Below are 27,690 nucleotides of genomic sequence, written 5' to 3' on the forward strand. Positions count from 1 at the left end.
ATGTGCTCTTTTGAGTCTGTTGAAGGCCTCTCACATGGAAGACATTGGATTGTGTATGGGGGCTGTACTCTAATTGGCTCTCTATGGACTGGTCCATTGTATTTCAGGTGTTTGTGAGAAACACTGGTTCAAGGGGGTGACTGACTATTGTCGAATGAATGCTAAATCTGACCTTGATTTGCACATTTAACACAGAACATTTGATGTCTGATTTAATCTTTAAAGCTGCATTGATCATTCTTTCTGCAGTAGCGATGGATCAAAACACGTTTGTGAAAGGTGTTGTTCATACTAATGAACCTGCAGAAATTGATCACTCAACTCTACTGATTTTTCTTATCAAATTGTGTGTGGTGCATATCATGCAGTATCACAAAGTGATTCTCAAACACTGATAAATACTTTTCTTTTTTATTATTTCTTATTATCATTTGGTTCCGTGCAGTTATCTTTGTTGTCAGGTATCTTTCACCTCCAGATCTTACCTTTCCCATCATTCTCCCCCCACTCATATCCTCCTCATCCTGATGTGGCTTTACTCTTCATAACTTTTCTCCAGCTCCTTTCCCCTTGCCTGGTTTGATCCCCCATCGTCTATCCCCTGTAGCTCTCGCTTTAGCCCTGGCCAATCCTCTCTGGTGGTCTTATGCACACAGGATTAGCCATTAGCTCGTAGTTTTCTCTTCCCGTTCCTCCTCTGAGACCAAACCCCGCCACTACTCGCCAACCATCCTGCTGTCCAAGGCTTCTCTCCAACACTCAGCGGCGTGCGATTGGCCCCGCGGGCTGGTGGCAAGATTAGACGTGGCACGGTGGGGCTCTGTGGGCGGCCAGCTTACACCGGTGGACTTATAGAGTAGCTGGCTGGAAGCTGACACATCCTGAAATTTTCTGTCACCAATGCAGAATTGAGCAAGCAGGTGATAGGGACAGAAGGGGCATTACTGTGCCAAGATCACCAAAGTGTGCGATTGCCCAAGGACAGAAGGGGATTGACTGCTCAAAGAAGGTGTTAATGCAAGTGTACGCACTGGTAAAACATCTATAATGGGTATTTTTGTTTATATGAGGATATATATCACAAATTGGGCTGAAGGATAAAAGCATCTTGATAGAGAATCGCTATGAAGTTTAGGTTAAATGACGTTAATACAATTCGGACATTTCCACTCAATATGCATAGCACAGAGCCGAGCACATGGCGTAGCAGAAATGGCGATAACACTCAGTTCCAAAGCAGTTTTTTTCTTGCACCTGTGTACACAACCACGCCAGTCTACGGTCAACAAAAAATTGTAAAATGACGAATGTTACGTGGATCATACTGGCAGCTCGGCTAGCAGCCCCTGAACTTGTTATCATGTAAATGTCAAAGGGCTTTTGAGAAACATTGGTAAGAAAAAACCTTGTGAACGATACAAACTAAAGGAACCCTCATTTATAAAGGCAAGCTAAGCTCCTAGAAACAAGCTAAGCTAATGTAAGCAGCAGCTCAGCTTGCAGCCATTCTTGACTTCTTGTGTCTGCTGAAGAGCGTAGGAGTGTTGGTGGATAATATGACTCCTGTTGAAAACCTTGTGGATGAACACTGAAAGCATCTTAACCTTAAGCTAACGACAGCTCAGCTAATAGCATGGTGTGATGCATATTTTGGTGTCTTGGCTTATACATTTCAAGAAAACATTGTATAAACCAAGTTATTGAAGTTTTTCTAAGTGGCTCAAAACACTAAGTTACAAAAGGAAAACTTTGGAAACAACTGTAGGTAGATACTGAGAGCAATGTGAGCACTAAAGCTCTTTTAATAGCAGCTTCCAGCAGTGGAGCTGTTTCCTCTCTCGCCAGTTATTCCTAATTAATGATTCTGCATGAAAGTAATGTTTAAAAGCATAACCGCGTGTACTGTAGATAAAGACTCAAGCCTGGACTGATGCCAGCGCATAATCAAAGCAAACCTTTTTTAACCGGATTAATATCCCAGCAAGTAACAGGCCTTTTGAGGGAGGTAGAGAAAGTTTTAATTTGTTAATGAGTGGATGTTGGTGAAGACAGTTTTTTTTTTTTACACTCAGCCGGGATCAATAAAGGCTTGGAAATACCCACTTTCACTGCCAAAAATCCCCCAAAGCACTGACTTAAATGGCAATCTGCTTCAGGGGCACTCCTAACCTTGGGCTGACATTTTCATACAAAATATTAATGTGTGGGAGGAAAGATTGTGTTTTATCAGTTGATTCAAAAATAGAATAATTAAACCAGCTACTTTTGTTTAAATTGCTGCTTTGACATTTGTATAAGCAAATGTACATCCTACGTATAGATAAATGTGTGCCTTGGAGACTGTCCATAATTATACTTGCAGAAACAAACATTCACACATGGAATTGTACTGCCTTACCTGTGAAGACTGTTATGACCATATCTACAAATACTTTAACCAGTTTAACCCAATGCTTACTTAAACAGTAAATGTTATAATCCCTGTCATATTATACACCTAAACACAATAGTAACTTTACCTTTAAGGGTCTTAAATTTCAATCCCTGTCATTAGTTTAGAGTTCTTTACTGAGACCAGAATTGTAAATACGATCTGATACCAGGATCTATTAACTCCTAAAAAGTACAAAACTACCTTGCAGCAACTAAACATTAGCCTTCATCATAAATGAATTATGGATGTAAGTGGAAACTTGTGAGATGTCAGGTAATTTATCACATGACAAGAGCAAACAACAGTGTGCTAGCATAATGTGTAACACTAAGCTAGCAAGCAGTCAGTGTTTTCCCATCACACATATTTAGGGTTGTTTCTTTTTTTAGATAATTAAAGCAGTAAACCGCTGAATAAAGCAGTTTAATGTTTCAATTCTGAGTTTCTTCAACTCTCTTTGGTGGACTAAGCAAGTGGACGGCAGAGCTACCGCTAACGTTAGCTTAGATTGTTTTTAGCTTGTAATTTGGCGATGATTCTTTCAGTGGCTGCCTAATTGTTCACAAGGTTATAGCTGCTGGTTGTCTTTCTGTATCTCCCTTACTCTATGGCACTTTCTCAACTCTTTTTTACACTCTTTTATACACAAACAGACTGACTTAAATTATGCTGCTTTTTAACATTAATCAGGTCATGCTTTTGGTAAAGTAATATTAAAACACTGACTGAAATCTTGGCTGTGGAAACACTCCACTGAAAATCTCTGACAGCTGTCACCTGTTCTGCGAGATAATGCAATTCAAAACCACTGGCTTAGAGCATTACAGTACTTAAGCATATGGACTTCTATTAAGTTCTGTTGTGATAATGAGCTACTCAACAATGGAACAATGGCGACTTATGGTCCAGTTTGACAGAACTGAAACATTGTCTGCATACGCAAATTAGCCCTGAAATCTAGCCACCATAAGCAGCCACATTAGCCATGTTTAGCAGTCATAAATACAGCAAACGACACAGTATATTACACTGCTGGTCAAACGTGTCATTAGGTAACAGAAACAGTAATTACTCAGAGCCTGTCTTGGTGGTTTGCCATATGGATATGAGACCTACAATAAGAGGAATCAGGGCCTGTGTGATGCCAGCTGAACTGTAGGGCCAGGATAAGGAGCAAAATATGGGTAGATTTTCCTTATGTTTTGTTTGGGGCTGGCTGTTACAGCTTCAAATAATCCCATGACCAGCCTCATGGTCAGCAACAACTCAAGGGGAGATGATCTACCAAGTTTCTAGGTTAGCTTGTGCTTCGCGTAGCATCCATTCCACAGTGTATTTGTACATTTAGTTCTTCTTTCTTTGGTATTTTTAAGAAGCTATAACATGACACTTTCTGATTTAGTTTTGTAATGCCAGTAGGAAGGAAGTTGTAACAGTTGAGCCCTCACCATTTTGATATGGCTAAACAACCAATTGTTACTTTCCAGTACACCCCACGGTGGTTTTGAAAGCAGAAAGGAGTAGTTAAACAATTTTGGAAATTAAACGGTTTCCTTGTTAGAGAATTGATACCACTCTCTGAGAGGTGATTAGCTGACCATAAAGACTGGAAGCGGAGGAAACAGCTTGCTCTGTATGATATCATTGTTCCTTGAGAAGGGTAGCTGAAGGTTTGAACACCACTTACCACTATAAACCACTGCCATAAAACCACTTTTAAACCATTTGGGTTTGTGAATAGATTGAGAAACATGTTGAGCCCAAGTTGTGCTGGTAGACAATTTAAACCTTGGACAGCACCAGGTTTCCTTCACGTCTTTTTTATGCTAAGCTAACAGATATCTCAATGGCTATATCTCCATAAAAAGCACAGATATGAGCTACAAGTAATCTTCCCATTCCTCCCTCAGAAAGACAGTAAATATATTCCCCAAAATGTCATCGCATTGCTTTGAAGACACTTCAGTGGTGTATTTTGATGGACAGACAGTCTGATGAAAGCATTAGCATCTACACAACATAGCTCAACTTAGCCGTACTCAAAACACCTGTGTTGGAGTTCCTTGAATTCCTTGACAGTGGTGTTTTTTGTTCAGCCAATCTTTGTGTAATTTTCAACACACAACCAGAGTATAATGAAATGTGTCTCAGTACAAACCCACTGATGCTCTACGCTGTAGCACTGGTCAAGGTGGACTTACTAGCAGCATGGCACATAATATTCTTTTCAGTGTCCTTGACAAACAAGAGTGCATCAAAATTTTCCACATGGGTGAACAGAAAAAGAAAAAGAGAACAGGCTTGGTACTCCCTGCCGGCTCATTCCTGTATATTCTCCACATTGTGCTGGGGCTTGGAAAGCAAATATGCCAAGGTTAGAGAGCTGCTAGTGTGAACTGAGAGGAAAATTAATTGAATTTCCAACATGCATGCTGATGCAAGATAGGGATAGAAAATTCTAAATCCATGTGAGCGGCTGCATGAGGACAAATAATAGAGTAATGGAGAGAATGAGAGATAGACAAAAAGAAAAATAGCCAAATAATAGCAATCCGATGCATTTTGTTGCCTTGGTGGTTCCACCCGACACATTTATGTAAAATTAAACAGACTTGAAATAAAACGGAAACAAAGCATGAATGATTTAGTGTGGTTGATTATAAAAATCTCTTTTGCAGCTTAGTAGACAGTGAGTGCTGTGGGCCAGAGCTGTGGCTTTGTCATAATGCATTAGTAGAATCAAACTTTAAATAGATGGGTGTCCTCTTTAGGGAGGAATAGCCTGCTTTGCTTTCTCCTTGTGTTATTTGAAGTCCAATGTGACTTGCTGTAGGCTAGTTCAGCATGTTTCCGGATTAAAGAAGGAGTCTTGTCTGGGACACAACACAGAAAGGCACTGTTAAAAAAAGCTCTGTAGCAAATATAGAGGATGAAAGACACAAAAGCTGATTCCACATCCTGTTGTCGGCGAAGCAATGCACTGTGAAATTCTTCTTTTTGCATAACGCTGTTCCAAATGCAACATGTTCAATGATTACTTCATCAGTTGTAGTTTTCTGGTACATCAGTCTCCCAAATAGTTTTAATAATAGTGATTTAAGTTCACACGTCACTGTGTACACATCTCAGAAAAGCTAAATTATAATGATTATGTGCACTAGGTCTACAATTTTCACTCTTTTGGGGGCAGAGTAAAACAGTCGGCTCATTTTATAGTTTCTTTTTTCGCTTCATGTTTCTGCATTCAAATCGTGATTCTTTTGAAAAGCGTGTTTCATATAGGTCGGGTTTGGAAGGCTGCTGTGAGCTACAAAAAATAGACAGTATCATGGTATCAGTACAAATACTATAGAAATACATTAACAGTTTGGGAAACACACTTTTGCTCAGAGTAGGATTAGAAAATCTATGCCATATAATGTGTGTGCATCACCTACAGTACAGAGCTACTGCAAAGAGGCAACACGTTGACTGGAACTATGAGGGAAACAGCTAGCCTGGCCAGCTAGCTCACTAACTAACGCACATTTAATTTGTGCTTTCATCTAGAGTAAAGTATTGTTACTCTTCCTTGCAACACATGGTCGGGGGCAGTGACTTTCTAGACATTGAAACTGCAGGTAATCCAGGGGGGTCTCCATAGACCATGTTGTAACGATCCAAAGTGCAGGGGAAACACCCACATTCATCTTGCTCACTCTCCCCTCTCCTGTCGCTGCTGATGTGTAGGCTGGGTCGCAGCTGACTGACGTCAGGAAAACTTAAATGGAGAGCGCCTTCCAGAGTCAGGAGCAACAGAGTTGGCCGGCGATATAGCTCCGCAAAAAGCGGGTAGGCAGCTGAAAGTCGAGGTAGTTCAGTCCCTTGTGCAAATCAACACAAGCCTCAACGGGGACTCTTCTGAGCACTACAACTGGCCAGAGAGCTCTGTGATCGCCGTCTGACTGACTTGAATGACTGTGTGTGCTGTAGTGAGTAGTACGGTCTGACGGTCGCTGTCTCCTTTTATGAATGAACTGAATTACGGCCGCTCTGATAGACTGTTAATATGGCCTCTGTCTTTTTTTGTTTCTTTTTGAATGAACTGAATTAATTGCGGGCGGAAAATAAGGAAATATGCTTCGACACATATTTGAAGTTTCAAAGTGGACTCTATATCTTGTGTTATGGATGAACACTATTTTTTCTATTGTTTATGGGTTGCAGCAGTACCTCTGTCTTAATTTACTTCTTTATTATTTGAAAAAACGAACAAAGAGTGTTTATGGTGTTTTGTATCAAGGGTGTATGGGCAATTTGTGTTACATTTAAGGCGTACATCCTTTGTGTTGGTTAAGTGTGTGACTTTTACTTTTGCTGTTATATTTCCAGACTGGCACCCAATTATTATAAAATAATTGAAAAAGATAATAGTTGCACACAAAAACCGTCACAATGTTATAAAGTGAGCTTTAAAGTTGCTGATAAGTGTATTTCGTCAAATTTGGACAGAGTCAGCCTGGCCGTTTTTTCCCTGTTTCCAACTTTTAATGCTAAGCTAAGCTAATCTACTCCTGCTGTTTAGCCTTAATGCACAGACATGGGAGTGGTCTCCTCACTTTCTGTTTCCAATAAACTGAAGCGCACTTAAAGGTCAAACTTTACTTCTCTGTATTGGCATTGTAACATAAAAAATTGAAACAACGCTGCTGCCTCAATTTGGTACTAAATCTTTTGCATTTCTCTTCAATGGTCGAGAAAGTCGCGGAGGCCATACTCTATTGTTGTTGTTTCATACAGAACAAAGAAAGTATGAGGTGTGGACAGGCCACAAAAGTGAAGTGTTTTGGCCAGAAATACTTTGGGCTGAATGCACCTCTCCTGAGCTCTTGTTGGCTGCTGATAGGTGCCAGGAATGAAAGAACGGTCACTGAGCCATTCAGGCGAGAGAAGAACAGAATGCAGGGTCTAATCCTCTCAAAGCTTTGAAAGATGTTATAAAAGTTTTAAAGCCATCATTCTCCATTTAATCCATTCAGAGAGGCTCTGACCCAGTTGGGGACCTTGTTCATGATTTCGTTAACAGCTGCACGGTCACCGGCAATGGTAGTTGTACCTGGCTGCAGCTGTAGCTCGGTACTGTGGGATTTAGGGGGTGAGTTGGAGGTCATTGTGTGTGTGTGTGTGTGTGTGTGTGTGTGTGTGTGTGTGTGTGTGTGTGTGTGTGTGTGTGTGTGTGTGTGTTGTGCTTAAGGTTTAAATGTGAGTTTTTACATTGGCTTGTTCAAGGGGCATGGAGAATTTTGGACAAACAATCATGGACACAGTTGAACTTTTCAAAAGGCCAAACTTGTCTAAAGTTAGATGGGCTACTTGTGCAAAATGCATTAGCTCCTTTTGTCAGTCGGGACCTCAGCTAGCTACTCAAAAGAACTCATTTTAGAGTATTATGCACTGGATTTACTTCACTGACAGTGCCTCTGGGTTTGTCTCTGATGCCCAAAGCCTTGCTGTGAATACAAGAGAGTTAAGAAAATGAGAAAGGTTTGATTGACGAGTGAGTAGAACCAAAACAACAAACTGTGCAACAAATGATCCCCCAAAATGTCTCGTATAAGGGCTAATTGCTACCTCACTAGCTGACATGTTGACAGGAGGTTAATCGCTGAAATGTTGAAGATATAGAGCTGGAGATGGATATTTTCCATCTTGCAAGGTGGATGCAAATAGTCAAAAAGTGCGACCTTCATCAGGGTCGTCAGAGTAATGACACATCACAAATGATTAAAAGCTGCTTTCGGGTGCTCAGGAGGTGTAGGAATCCATCATCTTTTAAAAGGATATGATCCATTGAGTTCGTAAGATGTGACAAGTTATTGACAAAAAGCAGGTCAAGGAATAAGAGAGCAAACAAGATTCAGAATTTTTTTTTAAACGGAGAAGGAGGGGAAATATGCTTTTAACACGGCTCTGCCTTTACACAAATTACCTCTAAAAGGAATGATAGGAACCAACAACATGTTTTGACAGTAAAGCTGCAAGGTCGCATATGAATCGAATCTTCAGCATGCACCAAAATCTCTCGATTTCAAATGATTGCCGTCATGATCGGGTCTCGCTCAAACATGAGGAATAAATTCAAATCAGTGAGGACATTGTGTTGTGTTGTGGTCAGGCCAAATTAAATCCCAAATTCTAAACTGCCTAAATTAATATTGATACTGTTATAAAGTAGAATATTTACAGTTCATCTGTTGTGGTCAATCCCAACCAACTCTTGAATTGGCCTGACATTTAAAAACGTACTGCAGCTTTAAAATGATCATGTTTTACCAAAAACTGTACATATGAAAAAAAAAAAAATGAGAAAGGGTCAAATTCCACACTGGATGGCAAAGCTTTGCCCTGCGCACCTTATTAAAGGAGCAATTCGCCCCAGTAATCGATAGAAGCAATAACATTTGAAATTGGCGCCATAGCCGTGGAGAAAGCTTAACAAACAGCTTGTGGTTGCACCCATTCTACATTCCTACATCTCCCAGCGTGCATTGCGCCCCTCCCTCTGAAAGGAACGGACCAGCGAGAGACGCTGGAGTGAAATACTACTGTATTCACTGCAGGCAGCGGCTCAGAGCGGTACAGAATCCAAAATACAACGAGAATATACTGGAGGATAGTCTAAAAAAACTTTGGGACTTCAGTCTACATTTCAAACCTGATGATTTTGAGCGAGACATGACTCAGTTAGAAATGTGAAACGCCTGGGAGGGGAGGAGCAGGTAGCATTTCAAGGCACCTCACAGAACAAATGATTACATTTTACCGTATGTGTTTTTTTCAACTAAACACTGCGGACATCGGAGGCGGGTATACTAGATTGAGGAAGTGTAGTTGAGCAAACTCCCGATGCAGATTGCGTCCTCTAAAGGCACAGAGAAAAATTACATTTTTTTAACCATAATGGCATTAGCTCCCCATAATAGCATGATAGGACAGAGGCTGAAAATCATTACACAATCATTACAGAATCATTCCTTTCGTTATTACCCTTCAAAGTAAAAGCACCATATCTACTCTGGTTGGTGAAGAAAAGCCTCAGAGCCTCGCCCACTGTGTGCACACTCGCTCGACAACTTGGTGCAGAGAGGGCCAGAGGGTCTGTGATGGCATAAGAAGTGTATGAGGCTCAACATGACTGAACTCCTGAAACTTAGCTGTGCCACATGCTCGGTGTTGTTTTTGGAATAGCCACACATCCCGGCATAAATCCTCGCACGTTCAGGGAAGCTGCTTGCAAGCAGCACTCGCGCAGAGATGCATCGCTGAACTGTTCTTGTGGGTTTCCTTGAAAGGGCAAAATGATCATACATTTTGGCCTTTTTTTGGCATTGTTGATTGTGTATCGTACAAATACGATAGTTATCGTACATCTGGCAACACTGTGTTGCTATGTTGCATGTCAAAGTTCAATCAGCTTCTCAAGAGGTATAAGGTGGGATTAATACATGACCGGAGGCAAAAAGGTCTCAATTCCACTCTCATTAAAATGGCTGAAAAGAGAATTTTGAACACCAAGTATATTAAACAAACAAACAGCTGTGAGGGCGTTTGTTAGTGCGATGTGAATATAAAGTGATTTTAGTCTTCATTTGCAACCTAATATTGTTCAATTGGCATATGTTGGCATTGTACTACTCCATGAAGTGTGTTTTTGTGTTTCCCTGCCAATGCCCACCAAGCATGTTGATAGTATCATTATTCATATCATAGTCATTATTGCCCCGTGCTTGATTCATTTTGTCATTTGCGTCACTGGAAACAAGCGCCCTTGGCTCACTTTTTGGAGAAGCTTGGCTTCTCCTCATCTTCCTTATGGCTGATAAATGACTTTGTGAAAAGCGATATGGTGTCCTGCAGGAAAAAAAAGAAAGAATAGAAATTGAATCCTGGCCTCTGTCGGCAGTCTCATCTGTCATCTTTTCAATATTGATGTCCATTATGTTTATGGATTATTTGGCTGTCTTCTGTTCTCTGGCCCAGCTCGCCCTGTCAGATCGGCCACTTGGGGCAGCGGCACGTTGATAATGTCACTTTGATTGATGGGTTTCAAAGTTTAATTGTCAGCATGGTCTTCTTTTAATGGAGCTCCCCGCACAACTGAAAGACGACATCTCAGATGACTAGGATGATTTCAAACCGTGTGCACCGCTCGCAGTGAGATGCAGATACACCATAGATTCAGTATCATAATCTGGGGCCATTATCAGCTACGTGGCTCATGTTTATTGCTTCCTGTATCACCTTTCATGGATCACATGTCCGTTTACGGGAAGAAAGCGGCCCTTGGTTAGATTTATCACACCTGCCAATGGGCCTAATTTTGTTTTGCTGGCATGGTGCAATTACTCTGCTGCCTCTATACAACTCTCCTGGAACACCCGATGCATTTCGGTATATGTATGAGGAGTTATTTATCAAGTATGCATAGATAAAACTAATGGAGTGTGATACAACAGCCGCTTTCAAAGATGTTGGAACTCTTGTTTCAGTGGTCATTGGAATTAATGGTCATTTTGAAGGCTGTAGTTTCTGTTTTGTGTTTCGACCTGTTTGTGATCACTTGTCTTCCTCATTTACATCAATATAGTAGCTTATAGTAAACTCTCTGTTGGGTGTATCTCTGTCCTATTGTACTGTACAGGACACATTAATATGTGTTATATTGCTCTGAAGAATCCTTATTAAAATTTCAACAGTTAATCATTGACTGTTTTCTCTGTTAGATTGTCCTTAACCAATTCTTTATGTGCAATATCTACATGTATATCAGCTTACAGTAGGGACTGCATGCATTTTTAATGCCATATTATGATACTACAAAACGGTTCCTTCCAGCAATAAAACCACATAAATTGTTTGTTCCTACCCTCTGATACGACCCACTGGACTGTTTTCACAAACACCTGTAAGACGTGTCATGTTTCATCCTTTTTTTTAAGTTTTGTATTAAATATATTTCAGTGTTCAGTTTTCACTTCCTGTTTTACTTTGTCACTTCCTCCTCCCTCGTTGTTCTACTTCCTGCCTTTGTGTGTTTTCCTGCTGGTTTGATCATGTGCCCCGCCCTTATCACTTGGGCTTAGATTGTGTCACCTGTGCCTGATTATCCTCACCTTCCCAGTATTTATTCTTTGGCTCTGTTACAGTATGCCAAAAATACTGATTCGGAAAAAATCTCCAGTACGCATCGGACCAGTCTGCCTCCCCTGCTGCATCCCACAATGCAAAGCGCTGGAATGTCACAATGGCAGTTGAAATGGCAGACGGCAGCAGCATTCCCAAAGAGCAGAAGGGGGCGCTATAGCTAAAGAAGCAGCTGTTTGCTATTGGCAGGCTGTTCTTTACTTTCACTTTTCAAAACTGGAAACTGCTGTATGGTGCTGGATGCTGCAAAATAAATTTGAACATCTCCGTATTACATACTACCGCCGAACGTAGTATGCAGTATATAGTATACAGTATACAGTATATGCCATTTTGAACACAGCCTTTGTCGTCTCCTGTGTCTTTGTCCATTTGTTTTCATCATACCATGTATCCTTGCTCCTTGTGTGGATGTTTCCCATGGCTCGACCAGTGTTTGCAGTGTTTTACTGGGCTATTATTTTTACCTGTTCCCCTTGGACTGCAATAAGCCTTTTGCTTTTCCTTTTATGTTGCATAAAATCCTTTTTTAAAGTCTGCAATTGGGTCCTCTTCCTTTATATTTAAAATCTATACGTGACAACACTAGTTAATTTGGGGAAATGAATGCAGTTTGGTTAGGTTCAGGGTATAACTATTTTGGTAAAGTTGTTTACTTCCTGTCTAACACGTAATAAACATCATAAAGTTGGATAGGATTAGACACGAAAAACTTAATGGGTTAGGTTTTAATAAAATGTTTGCTTTTGTTTATGCAACAAAAAAAGATCCTGTGTTGTTGGGTCCTTGAACGCCACCCCAATCAGACTACATCATACATCACTAAGCGCAGTTTCTGTAATATTCATGTGGATGAGTTTACATTACATTTGGTAAATACCTGTGCGTCTCATGTAGACACTGAAGGTAACGCTGTGAGTCTGTATGAGACACAGGTGGCCGTGACAAAGCCGTATTTGACGCCATGGGAAATAAAAAACGGGCTGGTCGGTTTGAACCATAAATCACCCCAAACTGCCGCCTTAAATAGCTTCATTGTTTTTTATACTAAGTCACCTAACGTCCACCTTTTGTCCTATCTGAATCAACTAGGGCCACTAGAGGGCTCTGCTTAACTTTTAGCGTGAACATGGGTTGTAAAATGCTGGTGCACATACAACCTTTATGGTGGTACTGTTGGTGCAGACGGTCTGCTATTACAACACACGGTCATCAACCTTTCCAATAACAACCAAACAAATGTGTGAAATGCTCCAGGGAGTTTGTGTAAATGGCTTGAAACATGTTGTGTCTGAGCCCAGTCTGAACCCCTTTGAAGGGTGATTCAATAACAATAGTGAGCCATGTGGGGTTTACCCTGAATCTGTTTCAGCCACCACACACACACAGTATATGTAGGATGTATCTGCCCATGTTCTTTTCCCATTCCTCTCATCTGTCTCTCCCCCGTGTGTTCACAACCAAGGTCGCAGTGGTCTTGCTCTGTTTTCCAGGGGTGTGTGGGCTTCATTCATCATCTGTATGATAGCTGCATGCTAGAGTGCCCCAAATCTGCTGTCTGTGTTTGGGTATCTTTGTGTGAGCGTGTGGATGAATGTGAGTGTGTTTGCTCACTGAAAGAAACTGTTCTTTTGCTCCCTCCATGTGCTCGGGCAATTAAATGATCTCTTCCAGTCTCTCTCACTGAGACTGCCTCTTTGTTTTACTGATTGTCTACAAGAAGAAAGGCGTCACCACACCGTGCCTGTGTCCTTGTATAGTGTTTGCTTGTATAGGGAAACTTTTGAGATCAGTGAGCTCGCTAACAGCTACAGCTTACGTCTGCTTTTATGTGTGAATAAACTCTCCAATAGTTGCATTTTACATGAAGTAGTGAAGTGAGAATTTGCCTCACAGTCATTTTTAATTCTTAGAAAAAAATAGTTATGTTTTTTATAATGTCATCACTTTAAATACGTAAATGTCAGATCCGATGTTACAGCTTGTTCTCATTCCCAAGTCTTCAAATAACATGTTTTGTCGCTGCCCTCTGCAGATTATACAAGGACACACATGGTACACTTAAGCTTCTGCATGAGACGCACTGGCCTTTCATGTAACTGTGACGTAAACCCATCCACACTATTATTAGCAATCAGAGCGACAGATCTGTCTGTGCATTATGCAGGAAAGCAGGCTAAGTAGTGAAGCCTATAGAGTCTGCTTGTAGGAAACCTGGGTTCAAGTCACGTGTTGAAAAAAACAACGTTGAGTTATTATTTTAACCCACACAATGATGCCTTTTCTAAATGTAACCAACTAGCTTTTTTAGCCCAAACTGAACCGTATGTCAGAAAGAAAGCAGACCTTAGCGTGAGTTATTTGGACGCTAACAGATCAGAAAACAGATGCTTAAGTGCAGAGCTGTCGCAGGGGGGTGTGCGAGGCCCTGTGCCGACTTGACGTGCAAGGCCCTGCTCACTGACATGCATGCCCGCTAGCTTCGCACACCACCACATCTCTGGAAGTGTTGGCAAATTTATCCAGCGACCCTCTCAGTGGCTTATTAAATTCTTCCTTTTCTCAGCACCCGACTCGTGTTTTATGAAATCTGTCGCGGTCTCGTGCGGTCGACATTGTTTCCCCTTCTCCTTCGTCCTTGCAGTAAGCAGCGAGATGGAATATCGAAGGGAACGGAATAATTTGTTAGGTGAGATTTTTGAGTATGCATAATGGAACTGACAAACAGGAATTTCATTTCAGAATCATGGTGGGTAAACAACAGTCTTGAAAATATTATGTATAGTAAAACAAATGCAGGTTGCGTAGTCAGGGTTGCCAAGTCGGCAATTTTCCTGCAGAATTGGGACCCTGTGTGAGGCCCTTTAGAGGCGTGAGGCGTCGCACAGCCCATACGACGGTTCTGCTAAAGGGTACCTTGAAACAGACGCTGAACAGATGCTAATATGTATGAGACGCCAAAGGAGGGTCGTGTCTCTTCACACCATGACATAAACATGTGATTTTGATTTACCTTATCTTGTAACTTCTTTATTTTCATAGCAAATGGAATATTGTAACATGTATCCTGTTAGCTCACATGCAGAAGCAAAATTCTTGCTTATATTTGGACAAACCCATTTAAATCATGATTTCAGTTTTATGCTGTATCATTGTAGATATTTTTATCCTTGCTTGCTGTGCTTGGTAGGTGTCCTTGGTTCTATCTTAAAATGAACAGTAGCCAAACCAGCAGACCAGCACTACGGCAACTCAGTCAGCTGCAGGAGTTAACTGATCTTCAGGCTTGTCACGCTGGCTAGCATCACCAGAGGACATTTATTTTCTCATAGTGTGGATTTCTGTTGTGTGAAATTGTGTGCATACATGCATTTTGTGTGGCCAAGTACCAGTAAAGGAATTAAAGACACTATTTAACCCCTGATGAAGGTCCATAAAACCCTTGTGGATGATCCACTATTTTTTCGCCCTCTTGTTGTTTTATCTCCTATCTTTCTTATCGCTCTCTTCCTCTTAACTTCCTGTTTTTGCTAAAGTCCACATAAGCCACTCTTACGTGGAGAAATGTTGTGTTTGTTAAAGTGAGCAGCTTAAAATAAAGAATAAATCAAAGAAGGGATTCTGTAGTTGTCACCGAGCAGGCCAGTCGACCGGTCTGGTCCGGGCGTGGATCGATACTAGGTGATGTTGGAGATGGTGGGGGGTGATTGCGGGGGCAGTAGAAGGGCTAATCATTTCAGTCATTACCCAAGCGTGTCTCCTGATTCGAGGGATTAGCAGACGCAGAAACAGGGGAGATGTTGTGTTAGTGCTACAGGAGCCTCTATCAGGGATTTGAGGAGTGGAAAACACTGCCTGTCCCCAGCCGCCTCTGGTAATTGTTCCTGCAGTAGCATGTATGGGGATCTGGGGGAAGTGTGTGTGTGTGATGGTGCATACAAGATGTGTCAGGCCAGAGAGACGGAGGACAGGAGACGGTGTAGGCATCAGTGTCGTGCACGTACGTGCATACCTGTAAGAAACACCATGACTCTTCTAGCTTACATGCTTGCCTGCACACGAGCCTGTGTGTGGAGCTGAGCGTTTGACAGAGTACAGAGAACAGCTAGAGAGACTGACTAGTGAGAGCCCTCTGGAAATTTCACACACCACTACTTACGAGAAGGGTGGAAATAAGGGAAACCACAGTTACGTGGTTGGTCAAAGAGCACCAACTGGCTAATTCTATCAAGACAATTTAAATAACAGGTGAATATTTGCCCTTCACTTCTGGAATGGAGGAGAGGAAGCAGGGCTTATCTCCATGGTTACCAACAGCGTCAGGAGAATCTCGATGTTGATAGGCTTTCGCTACACCACGTGACGCGAATTCGCTGAGGAAGTTAATTTTTTTCAACTCACGTGAATTCGCTAGCTGCCTGACGCGAATTTGTATCTGCTCGCGTCATTGCATTAACTTCATTTGGAATCTCGCCGCAGATCTGCGTCTATTCGCGTTCGGTAAAGAAATAAAGTAAAGAAATCTGTTGAGTATTCAGCATTTTGTTACTACATTGTATAATCAATTAAAACAAAAAATGTGGACAGAAAAACAATGCTCATGAGAAACGACAAATATAATATCAATAACATATTTTTAAATATTATATAGTGTTTTTTAGGGATGTTCTGCAATTATAACCCAGTTTTAAGATTTTTAGTAATACAATTCTTTGAAAACTATTGAGGGTCTGCACGGTGGTGCAGTGGTTAGCGCTGCAACTCACAGCTAGAAGGTTCGAATCCTGGTTCAAACGTAGGGGTCCTTCCTGTGTGGAGTTTGCATGTTCTCCCAGTGCAGGTGTGGGTTCTCCAGCTTCCTCCTACAGTCCAAGGAATTCCAAGGTTAATTTCTGACTCTAAATTGCCCATTTGAGTGGTTGTCTGTCTCTATGTGTCAGCCCTGTGATTGATCGGCGACCAGTCCAGGGTGTAGCGTTAGAGATAATGGATGGATGAATGGAAACATTTAAGTGTCAATCCCAAGCCAGAATAACCAGAATGACATCGTCATATCGTCTGTGACATCGTCAGGGTTGAAATTTGGAAAGCTTCCTTCAGAACAACAGAAGACATTAGAGCTGTTTTTACAGGCGGCTGCTCCTCGCGACATGCAAGCTAGATTTAATGAGTAAAATGAGTGGAGTGCCGCATTAATGACATAAGATGCAAACATTTTTATATTGATGCTATTCTCTTCAGATTTCTGTCAGGAGCTGTAATAGTTCAAGTGCATGAAGTTTTTTGTTTTTTTAAACTGTGGTGGTGTTAAGATATCAGCAGCAGAGACAGCCAGCACAGGTACAGCTCATTATTATTGATTAGCCCAGCTTTTCAGTCTTGTTTGGGCCAGATGTACCACCTCTGGTCTAGTCTGGCAGCACATTCTGTATACTTTACATGATCATGAAACTTCTAGCCAAAATAAGTACAAGGCCATTTATTATGAGATGCCTTAACTTTATTTTACACAGCTTTCAATAGTTATCTTGTCATTAAACATGTAAAGATTTAAATGTCTTTTTGGGATAATATTTTAGCTGCAGAGAAACTTTAAATAGACTCCAGTTTCTCGATTTATATAAGAGAGTTTCTGCTGAAATGGGATCCACTTGTGGGCTACACGCCAACGCAGCTTCACACCTTAGTCGCTGTCTTGTCAGTCGTGTGACCTGAAGGTAAAGCAAAAACCACAGCTGGGAAGACAGAATGTACATCTTTCCACCTGACTGCAAATGTTCAACATTCAGAGGACATGCTGTCTAACCGACACGGCTGCTTTCCAACACCTGCAGCCTCAGACACGGCTTCAAAAAGAGGGGAGAACACTGAGAGCCAAGGCAGGACGTTTGAAAGAAGCTTAACATCCTCTGCAAAGGAACTTTTCACTCTTGTAGGCTGCATTGTGCTTTTTGGACACAGGCGAAATGAAGCTGTTGGGATAATCTTACCCAACAGCCACAAAATCCAAGCTTAGAGTTATGGAGGAGGCCAATAATAATCGAACTTGATTCACAATGAAAGACAGCGAAGTGAAGTTAACTGACTTTGACCTTTAAAATAAGAGTCAAACCCGACTTAAGCTTGACGGCGGAAAATCAGGTTAAAGCTCTCCACCACACTTCTTTCCATTTCATCCAGCGTGTCGCCAGGGATGACGAGAAGTAACAAAAGTTTCAGAGGGGGAAATGAAAGAGCGGACACAGGGGAGCACTGCACGGTGGCGGCGGTGTGGGTGTCTGTGCATGTGTGTGAGTTGGGAAGATTAAAGATATGACATGAGGAAATGATGCCAAGTTCCGCCTCTTTCGTCTTCTTTTCCGAAGTTGTCCTCGTGGGGCCTAGTAAGTTTAAAAATAGAGCTTTTCTAATGGAGGAGAGGGCCGAGGGGAAAGCGAAGACGAGTGAAAGCGTGCAGAGACTGGAGGAGTCCTCTGTGGTAGGAGAATGCAATTTGAGATTGGCCAGATTGCTTTTTTTTCCCTCCCCTCCTTCTCCCTTCTCCCCCTCGGCCGATCATGAAGCGTGATATGCACCGGCGGGGTCCCTAAGCCGCCGTAAGCCCGACGCCAGTACCCACACTGCCGCCAAGGAGCCGTCGCACTCACAGCGCGAGAAAATCAGCACGATGAAATAAAAGAGGGTCTCCAAAAAGATCAGCAGGGATATTGGGAATGATAGATGAGTCGGGCGAGGGTGGAGGGGGAAAAAAGGGGAAGGAGTGAAAGGATGAGGGAGGAAGCTTGGGTGGGATTACGGAGGGATATGGCAGAATGTGAATGCACTTGAGTTGTCCAAGGATGATTTCTCACGGTCACATTGCCTTGTGAGCTGTGCATGGTTAAGGGCCTTTCTTACAGATTTGTACTCCCGATGAATTAACCAAAAGGTTTTAAGTTGAATAAAGTCACAGACAGGAAACGTCACAAATCTGTCTTTAAAGTCCTGTTGTTAAATATTCTTTTGTCTCTGTCACTTCCAGGAGGAGAGGGCTCAGCGGAGGCGGGGCAGAAGGAGACGTCCACATGTGATATTTGCCAGTTTGGGGCTGAGTGCGATGTGGACGCAGAGGATGTTTGGTGAGTTTGCACACAAGTAAATCCTCTTCTTTTTGTGACACAGCTGAAGTTATTTCTGATTTGTGATTTGAAGCATTTCAGTAAGTTTGCACTGGACAAAAGGGACCTGTATCCAAAAGGACTGTAGATGGTTGGGCGGGGCGATATGGTTAAAAAATACATGTTAGTTTTTTTAACAGGAGCCAAATTTTTTGTAGAGGTCTCCTCTTAGAAAAAACAGATTGGGTTATTTAAACTAGTAACAAAAAGGTAGTGAGTATAAGTTGGACACAGGATGTTTGGTGGGCTACCACTAATGTCCATGTAATCGGTCATGTTACCATTTTTTGTCAAAGGCTCCCTCATCTTTAGAGATAAAAGGAGTTTACTTTCCCTGTCACTTCCGTGCCTGTTTTTTTTTCTGAATGACATCCGACCCCTGTTAACAATCTGTAACCGTTAACCGAAAATAATTAAATATCATTTTTAGGAAAAATAGCCCTCCAAGCTCTCCATGATGCGTGCTCATTCTGTTGTGTTCTCTTACACACACAACTATAAACGTACATTTATTACAATCCTCAGACATAACTACCTGTGGCACCGACAATCGTGCCCACAGATGTTAATACACTGTCCAGTGTCCATTACGCACGCACCGGAGAATACAGCCATGCGATCCAGCAGCAACAATAAGTACATACAAATTTACAGCCGACCTTTCTTTGATGGTCATTACACAGAATTTTAATAAACATAAGATCATCTCCTATCCTGGAGTCCGAGTGTCTGGAGTTATGAATAATGAATGAGTTACGCGGCCGTGCCTCGTGCGTAAATGTTAAGTTTTGTTTCTGCTCATGAACAGTCAATACGTTATGAACAGGCTGTGGAAACTTAAAATAAAAAGGCCAGGCCTACACCCGTCCGTATTATGTAGGAGACAGTTTGTCTGCTGGTTTTGATGTAGAAATAGCAACATGTGGACATGCTGTGTGGTTAGTCTGGTGCGCAGTCTGTTAACTGTGAGACTGTGAGACCGCCGCGGAGAATACCCACTCAGACGGTGCCGTGATCTCCCAGGAGCAGAGATATGCAGCGAAGCTTTTTTTTTAGCTGTTCAACCGATAGTATTAACAGTCAACATTCTTATTGTCAATTAAGCAGTTAAGCAGACTGTATGATCTATTTGACGTATGTGTATTAAGTAAAAATTTTATTGGTTTTTCACATAAAGTATGCAATCATAATAGTACCCAATATTCTAAAATAAATTAGACGTACAAATGTAACACAGAAATACTAAAAGAGACGATATTGCGGGGCATTAAGAACTGTAAATAAAGTACAGCATCAATAAGACATGAAAGAAAATCAATTCTAAATGTTCCAATTATAGGACAGAAACGTTTGCTGGACCTTTTAAAACTTCTGGGCAAAGTATTGAAGCTGTTTCAGTGTAAGATGGGACATTACCTCCTCCACCCAGCGCCTGTGGGATGGTGGTGCAACCTGATTTCAACTAAGAAAAAATCAAACATCTAGCAAGCAAGAATGCTATAGCCGTTGTCTGGTAAGATGTTAGTGGGACAACACCAAACAGCAGTTAATGGGTTAGGGTCAATAACCGCGTTACACATGTACAAAAAGGTGTTAAATATACCCATCCTAAATGGGGTCATATATTTGGTAAAAAAGTCAAAAGTTTATCACCTGAACTACGTAAATTTGATCACAATCCCCCTATCAAGATTATCTTATTGCCAAGGCCGAGTCCTATCCAATGGTGTTCAAGTCTCTGGATCTGTCACATATCCATAACATTAATGAAAAGTATGCACAGATGCTCACAAGGATACTGTCCGCATATGATTTCTATAACATATCCCCTTTTTCTGTTTGTTAAAGACCCCCTCCAGTGAAAATCCAGTGTTTAACCTTGTAAACATCTCCATGTGGTGTTCTTCATGTGCTACAAGACATAACAGGGACAACATCAGCAGTCATCTCCATGGCTGGGCCTGTCTGCTTTTAAACTGCAGTGCACCAAGGACAGGCTGAACAACACATTTTCAGATTGGCAGGTTTGAGACGTCACAAACCTAAGGAGCCAATCCCGTTAATGGACGCATGGTGACGCTACGCATATCATTATGTGCAACCTATGGCAACCACTTCTGCGATGCGCGAGTCAGCTGTCACCGTAATTTTTGCAACCTCACTACTGATTACTAACGTTAACGTTACTACTCCTAATTACTACATTTCAAGCTAGCTAAGTTTCAACAAGTTGCCACTAAACAATGGCAGAGACGTGTATTGTTTTGGCGACAGAGGGGGCAGTTGGAAATTTGCATAGTTGGCGGGGTCTATGCAGATTCAGGAATTTTTTCATGAGGGAGAAGGAGGAGATGCCTTGGGAGGATTTTTACAAGGTAATTAAACGTATTTAGCAGAAAAAAAATATAATTTCAAGCAGAGCATTTATTTAAACCATGACTGGAGCTGTAGAATGATGAAGTTAATCAGATATCCAAGATCGGGATTATCGTCTGGATTATCATAATAACAGGTAATATCCCTAAGAAGAAAAGGCTGCTATCTTCTAAAAGTGAGACCTTGGATCTATCCAAACTTTTGGGAAATTATTTGTCAGAGATGCTAATAACGTTTGTAACCTAATTTTAGGATATAATATGTGGTTTGGGGATTTTTCAGTGTTAAATGTTGTCAGGTCACAGAGATTTCCTAAAGAGAACTCCTCTACTAAAGATCTAGTGTTGAATCTTGCAGATAATGTCTGTATCTTTGAAGAATACAAATGTATCCCCAACTTGCATGGTACCTTTTTTTGTGCATTTATTCCAGTGTTGAAAACAGAATTGAGATCAGAACTCCTCTCTGTAAGGCTCACCCCTGCTGCTCAACACCCTCTGAGGTTTAGTGCATGGTTGACCATTTCATTTAACCTCAATTACCAGAGCGGGGCACAGAGAGAAAGGAGATTTTCGCTTATTCTGGAAATCCAATTACGAACCCTACAGGACTCGGCAATGTCAGGCCAAAAATGACTTTGACTCGCACGAGGAAAACTAGTTCAGAGAAGAAATAACGTTTGTCATAAATTTAACCGTTTGCTGCAGATGAGGCGGATGCAGGTAATGTGTTATCAGCACGCTTGTGTGCATTAGCGAGGAAGCAGCACTAAAAACATCCTCAGGGGTGCAGAGTAAACACAAGGGTGCAGAGCCCAATTAGATGAAGGCTCAACCGGTGCACTGTTCCCAGCACCGGGCAGATGCATCAGTGTGTTTGCCTTCTGCAGCTTGAACAGAGCTTAAATGAACCAACATTACTGATGTGGTGTGGAACAAGGATCAGCTGCTATCAGCAAAAGGGAAAGCAGTGCTTATAAGAAATCCCAGACGTACCGCTAGAAATTAGAAGTGCCCTGAGAGTATGACTCTATCAAACTGCTCGATGTAATGGAAAGATAATGTACCCTGGTGAGCAATAACCGTAATGCAGAAGGAACAGCTTCATGATGCATTCTGAGGCGCGTTGCAAATACCAAACAGCTGGACTCCGTTCTTCCTGATACCACCCACTTTCACAAATGCACCTTAATATTCTACTAAAACACAGAAATGGATTTAGTGGCAATTTCTTAATCCCCCAAGGTAGAATTTAGAAGGTCACAACAGCAGAACGCACTGCCGATGATGTGTGCACACAAAACTGGAAACATAAAAGGAAATGGAGCCTCAAGAACATGCAGTATAACTGGAGCAAAAGAAATTACACAATACATACCGTGAAATTGTCCCCCCACAATAAAAGACAAAGGACAGGACAATAAAACGAGCCAAAGTCGAGGATGTGTCTCGTTGAAACAATTCACGCAGACGTTTGAATATTTCAGCGTCCCTTCTTGTTAAACAGAAAGAACAAGTGCTCGTTATTCTTTCAAAAGCCCAAAGGTGTGTTGATAAGAATGTATCTGGTGAATAATCAGACAGGTAATTGCTACCCACCAGCAGGTAATTTTCATCAAACAGCAGCCGACCTCTGGCCCGGCGGAGGATCATTTTGATTAAAATGACGGGTTGTTCCAATCAGACGCAGCTGATCTTAATCAAGCAAACCGTCAGTTAATCAAACAGGGTGCAGAGAGATGATGGTAATCAAAGACCAGGTGACAGAAGAGTGAAGTGTTTATAATGATGCAGTTTTCATATTTTCATACAAATACAGACGAGTAAATTAATGCAGTTCTGTAATTTTTTGCCACTGTTTAAATGGTCATAATGCTCAGGGGTAATGTATGTGGGACTCAGAGGAGCCTGATTATCAGACTGAAGGAACAATGTTATTCAAAGCTGATACAGAATCTATAGAAGACGGTCTGAAGTTGTATCTGTGGGGAACAAATACACACAAAGGTTCCCGATAGACCTTTGTGTTAAGGAGCAAGATGCTTTTTTTCCACGAGAAACAGCCATTTCATTCCTCTCTTCAAAGGTACCAAACCCCATGGACAAAAGCAGTAATTATACCAAGCACAGCATGGGTGTTGCTTGGCTGCTGCCTCAATCAGTTATTTGTTTTATATCATAGTGTGTTATGCTAATGTTGCGTTTGATTTGAACTAACCTTTTAAAGACACCATATTTACACAGTAACATAAATAAACATATGGAGACAGGTAGACCATAAACTCCTTTGCTTGTCAAGGTAAAATTACAGTTTTTGTCAATGAAGTCTGGTGGCTGTGAGGAGAGCAATGTACTGCTATTTCTGTTTTTTTTTTTAAAACAAAAAGGGTTAACAAAAGTGTCTGTCTCTGTAGGAATCCTTTCCGTAATGTAGTCATACCCTTGCAATAATAGTCGTAGTCTGTCAGTGGCAAAAACCAATTGTTTTAAACCTACATGTCATAAAAATCAAGACATCTAAATAACACAGCCCGGATTGTATTCAAGTTTATCTCTAAGTTTTCATTTTCAACTGAAAAATATTAGCTTTAAAAGAGTTTAAAATTTGGGGAAATCAGCTTAAACATTTTAGTATATGGTCCATCAACGTCATGGATACTAGATATATCAAAATATATATTATATATATATACACTACCAGTTGAAAGTTTGGACACATTTTCTCATACAAGTAAATGGGAAAGTGTGTCCAAACCTTTGACTGGTAGTGTATATACATATTTTTATACACATGTATGAAAAATAATGGCTATTAATTTCAAAAGGGTTGTCTGGTAGAGTCTCAATGTGAAACCTTACAAATGATTAAAACAAGCTACAGTCATGCCAAACACTCATTTTGTCCCAGTCACCTGGGCGGTGGTTGAGCCATTATTAGTACTGATAATGACTTCTGTAGTCAGTACAAGTCAACTTACAAAAACATTTGCAGCTGTGTCCCATCGATTTTTCTTCACTCCAGGACCTCCACCTTCTTAATCCCACCTTAAAAGCTCTGATTGTCTGGTTAACACAGTTGTATTCCTAAAATAAAAAGCAGTTATTAAATGAATCTAGTAGTTTTGTAAATGCAAATGTCCTTGTGACAGTTCTTGGCTTCAACAATTGCCAGTAGTTGCCTTGGTGGAAAGTGATCCTTATAAGTGTGCTCTTCTGTGAAGCCATAACAAGATATTCTGATGTTTTTATTTTATACCTGATTATTATTATCTAAATTTGACTGCATTAATAGAATACATGGTTGCAATAATGAAGGGTTCATTCATGTTCTTAAAAAATAGTGTACTGACTTTCTCTGAGCAGTCTGGGGAGGAGAAAAATCTTATTCCATGTATAAGTCATCATTATGACTCACTCTCTGGATTGACACAAGGAAAAGGAAATGTTCTCAGTGATGTGGCCAAAGTACTGTATGTGGATTGAACCTATTTTGGCTGAACTGTAGTGCTTCGACCCTGCTGTGGCAAACAGCCGTGCTATCCTTACAGCACCCCTTTAGCTCTGTATTCTGCAGGCATGCAGCGGGCAAAAAAGACCAATTTACCCCTCAAGGATCAATAAAGTGTCACGAAAACCCATTTAGATCCATTTGTGGTGTAAAACTGTAATTACCCACGAAAACCCATGCTTTCAAACCCATCAATAGCACCATTTGGTGATGATAGAATTAAGATAGAGACGGGGCAGATAGCAGGCCAGTCATGGAGAGAGGCTGCAGGGACACTTGCTGTGTAGACGCTGGGTTTAGACCTCCTGAGAAAGGAGCGAGAGGCTTTTAAAGGCTGCACTTGTGTCCTCATTGAAGCTCATTCTAAAGAGAGCAGAAAGGGAATTTCAATGGAGAGTCACAGGCCGCCAGGCACAGGTGGGAGGCTGGCTTTATTCTCCTTGAGCTGGGGCCTTTCATACACACACATACATCCACTGAAAGCTTTCCATGCATTACTCATATGGACAGATTTCGAGACCCAAGGCCATCGTCATTGTGTGTTTTTGTTGGTTTAAGTATCTTGGTTGTTGTTTTACATTTCTTAGTTGTAGTTTTGCATCTCTGCATCTCTGCATTTTTCGGACTCTTTATAGTCAGTTTCTCCCTGTAATTGTTTTGCAACTATTTGTGGTGGTTTTAAGTCTCTTAGGGTGCTTTCACACCTGAGCTGTTTGGTCCGTTTGAACCAAACCCTGGTGCGTTTAGCCAGATAGTCCAGTCGGTTCGGGGTGGTGTGAAAGCAATCTCGAAATTTGGTGCAGACCAAACAAACGAACTCTGGTCCCCCTGTAAAACAGGGGGATCTCGCTTCGCTTCCAAGTGGTCCAGAATTTGGTTCACTGTAGCTGAGAAAGTGATCCAAAACAAATATAGGAAGTGGTCTGCGATCATGTTGAGTGTGACTGAGGAGTGTGTTCTCCCTCTTTATTTACTTCAGGGAGTTTTCCCACATGGAAATTCTGACCAATCAGAAAGCAGTTTCCTGACGCATCCTCACAGTCTTTGAATCGGATCAAACAAGCGGACTTTAGGTGTGAAAGCACACTAAGTGGGAGGTTTTACCCCTTGTTGTCATCTGCATCTCTTTGAAGTCCTTTTGCATATTTTTGCATGTCTGCATCTGCAGTCATTTTGGGAGTCACGTTGTGAGTCTTTGTAGTTTTGCATCCCTGAAGTTGTTTTGTGTGTTGTTTTCTGACTCCATGCAGTCGTTTGACATCTCTGTAGTTATTTTCTGTTTCTTCCTTCCAGTTCTTTTGTGAATCTTCTGTGAATATTCTGCGTCTGGTCGCAGTCCTTTTCTGAATCTTGGTATTTATTTAAATTCTCTTTGTAGTGCCTGTGCATCCCTTTGTGTAGGTTTAATATAGCTTTAGTTATTTTGCATTTCTTTGAAGTTAGTCTGCATCTTTTAACGTTTGTTTTTCTATCCTCATAGTTGTTTTGTCTCTTTTGCTGTGGTTTTGTGGATCCCTGTGGCCACTTGTCATTGCTGTAGTTGTTTTCTGTTTCTTCCCTCTAGTTGTTCCGTGTGTCTTTTTGGTGTTTTGTGTCTCCTTTGTTGTAGTTTGAAGTCTCCATGTTGGCATTTTCTGACTCTTTGTAGTCATTGTGATTCCAGTTGTAGTTGTCTTGCAACTCTGTTTTGATGTATTACATGTCTTTCTGTTGTATCTCTTTGTAGTCATTTTGTGTCTCTGTTGTTGTTGTGTGTCCCTCCCTTGTAGTTGTATTGTGTCTCTTTGTAGATTTGTGTATCTTAGTGTTTTTGTGGCTCTTTGTAGTCATTTCATTGACTTTATAACCATCAAGGCGTCAGGGGTTTTCTGCGCCTGTGCCCTGATGTATGATGTAATACTATTTCACTGGATGTATATCTGTGTGTGTGTGTGTGTGTGTGTGTGTGTGTTTACTCTTAAAGCCCTTCTCTTTGCTAATATTTGTATTCATACAGTATTTATCCCCTCTCTATTCTTTATTTCTTCCTTTTTCTTTGTTTCAACAATCTGATTATTTCTACCTCCGTCCCTCCCTCTCTCTCTCTCTCACTCTCTCTCTCCCTGTGTGCCTGGTTGCCTCTCGCTCATTTTTTTTTGCAAAGGATTACACTGAAATTTGAGGCTAAGGATTATGAAAATCAATTCTATGTTCAGTTGCAATAAGGTTTGCTGCTTAGGATTTGTGCACAACACGAGGCAGCCAGAGAATATGTTTGCCTCGGCTGCTGTGTGTGTGTGTGTGTGTGTTTGTGTGTGTTACTGTGTGATAGTGTTAACATGTGTGTAAAGTGGCCTTTTCACTTGAGAGCCAGCAGACAGTCTGGGTGCGGGGGGCGGGATGATGGGAGGGAAATAATCGCAGGGAACTAATCAATACGACACATCCTGCTAAGAAAGTATCCTCACGCACACATGTCACACACACACGGATGTGTACAGTGCACACATTCGCACACACTGGTTAGCAGTTTCATTTAACACGTCTCTACCCCTTTGTCCCGCTCAGCAGAATGTGTGAAGCACTGGTTTGGTGTTTGTGAGAAAAGCAGGAAAAACAGGGTTTATCACAAAGCGATTGCCGTCTCATGCATGTGTATGACTGTGTGCACACGCCTGTCTGTGGGTGTTCGAGTGTGTGTGCGAGCAGCATTAGGATGTGTTGACGCACTGCAGTCTGGTGGTATAGTGCCTATTGTGGAGAAAGTGAGAGGCCTCATTAAAAATGTATGGAGCCTAGACATCAGCCACCGACCAACAGTGGCCTCTCGGGAAGGCTGAGACTGTGAGAGCTCCTCTACGATGGGAGGTTGTGTGCATGTGTACATGTGTGTAGTGTGAAGCCGATTGTTTTTGCACAGGGGTTTGGTGTGGAAATTTCCACTTAAAATTTGCTTGAGCTCCTCACGGTTCCTCACGCTGCTTCCCTCCATGCTAAAACTCTCCTCATTTAGATCGTTTTTACGATAACGCAGTCACTTTAATTGTACGCCTA

At 41.4% G+C, this 27,690-nt stretch overlaps 1 protein-coding gene across 2 annotated transcripts in view; it reads left to right on the top strand.

Moving 5' to 3' along the window:
* LOC138592893 (tomoregulin-2-like) overlaps nucleotides 1-27,690 on the top strand; it is a 134,579-nt gene that overhangs the window by 87,199 nt on the left and 19,690 nt on the right. For both annotated transcript variants that reach the window (XM_069663792.1, XM_069663793.1), the window contains exon 5: nucleotides 18,639-18,735. In XM_069663792.1, coding sequence (XP_069519893.1) covers nucleotides 18,639-18,735 — 97 coding nt within the window. The remainder of the gene's footprint in view (nucleotides 1-18,638; nucleotides 18,736-27,690) is intronic.

The sequence above is a fragment of the Semicossyphus pulcher genome, unplaced genomic scaffold (genome assembly GCF_022749685.1).
Source record: "Semicossyphus pulcher isolate SPU_LCO1_2020_fin unplaced genomic scaffold, fSemPul1.0.p SCAF_15, whole genome shotgun sequence".
Classification (NCBI taxonomy): Eukaryota; Metazoa; Chordata; class Actinopteri; order Labriformes; family Labridae; genus Semicossyphus; species Semicossyphus pulcher.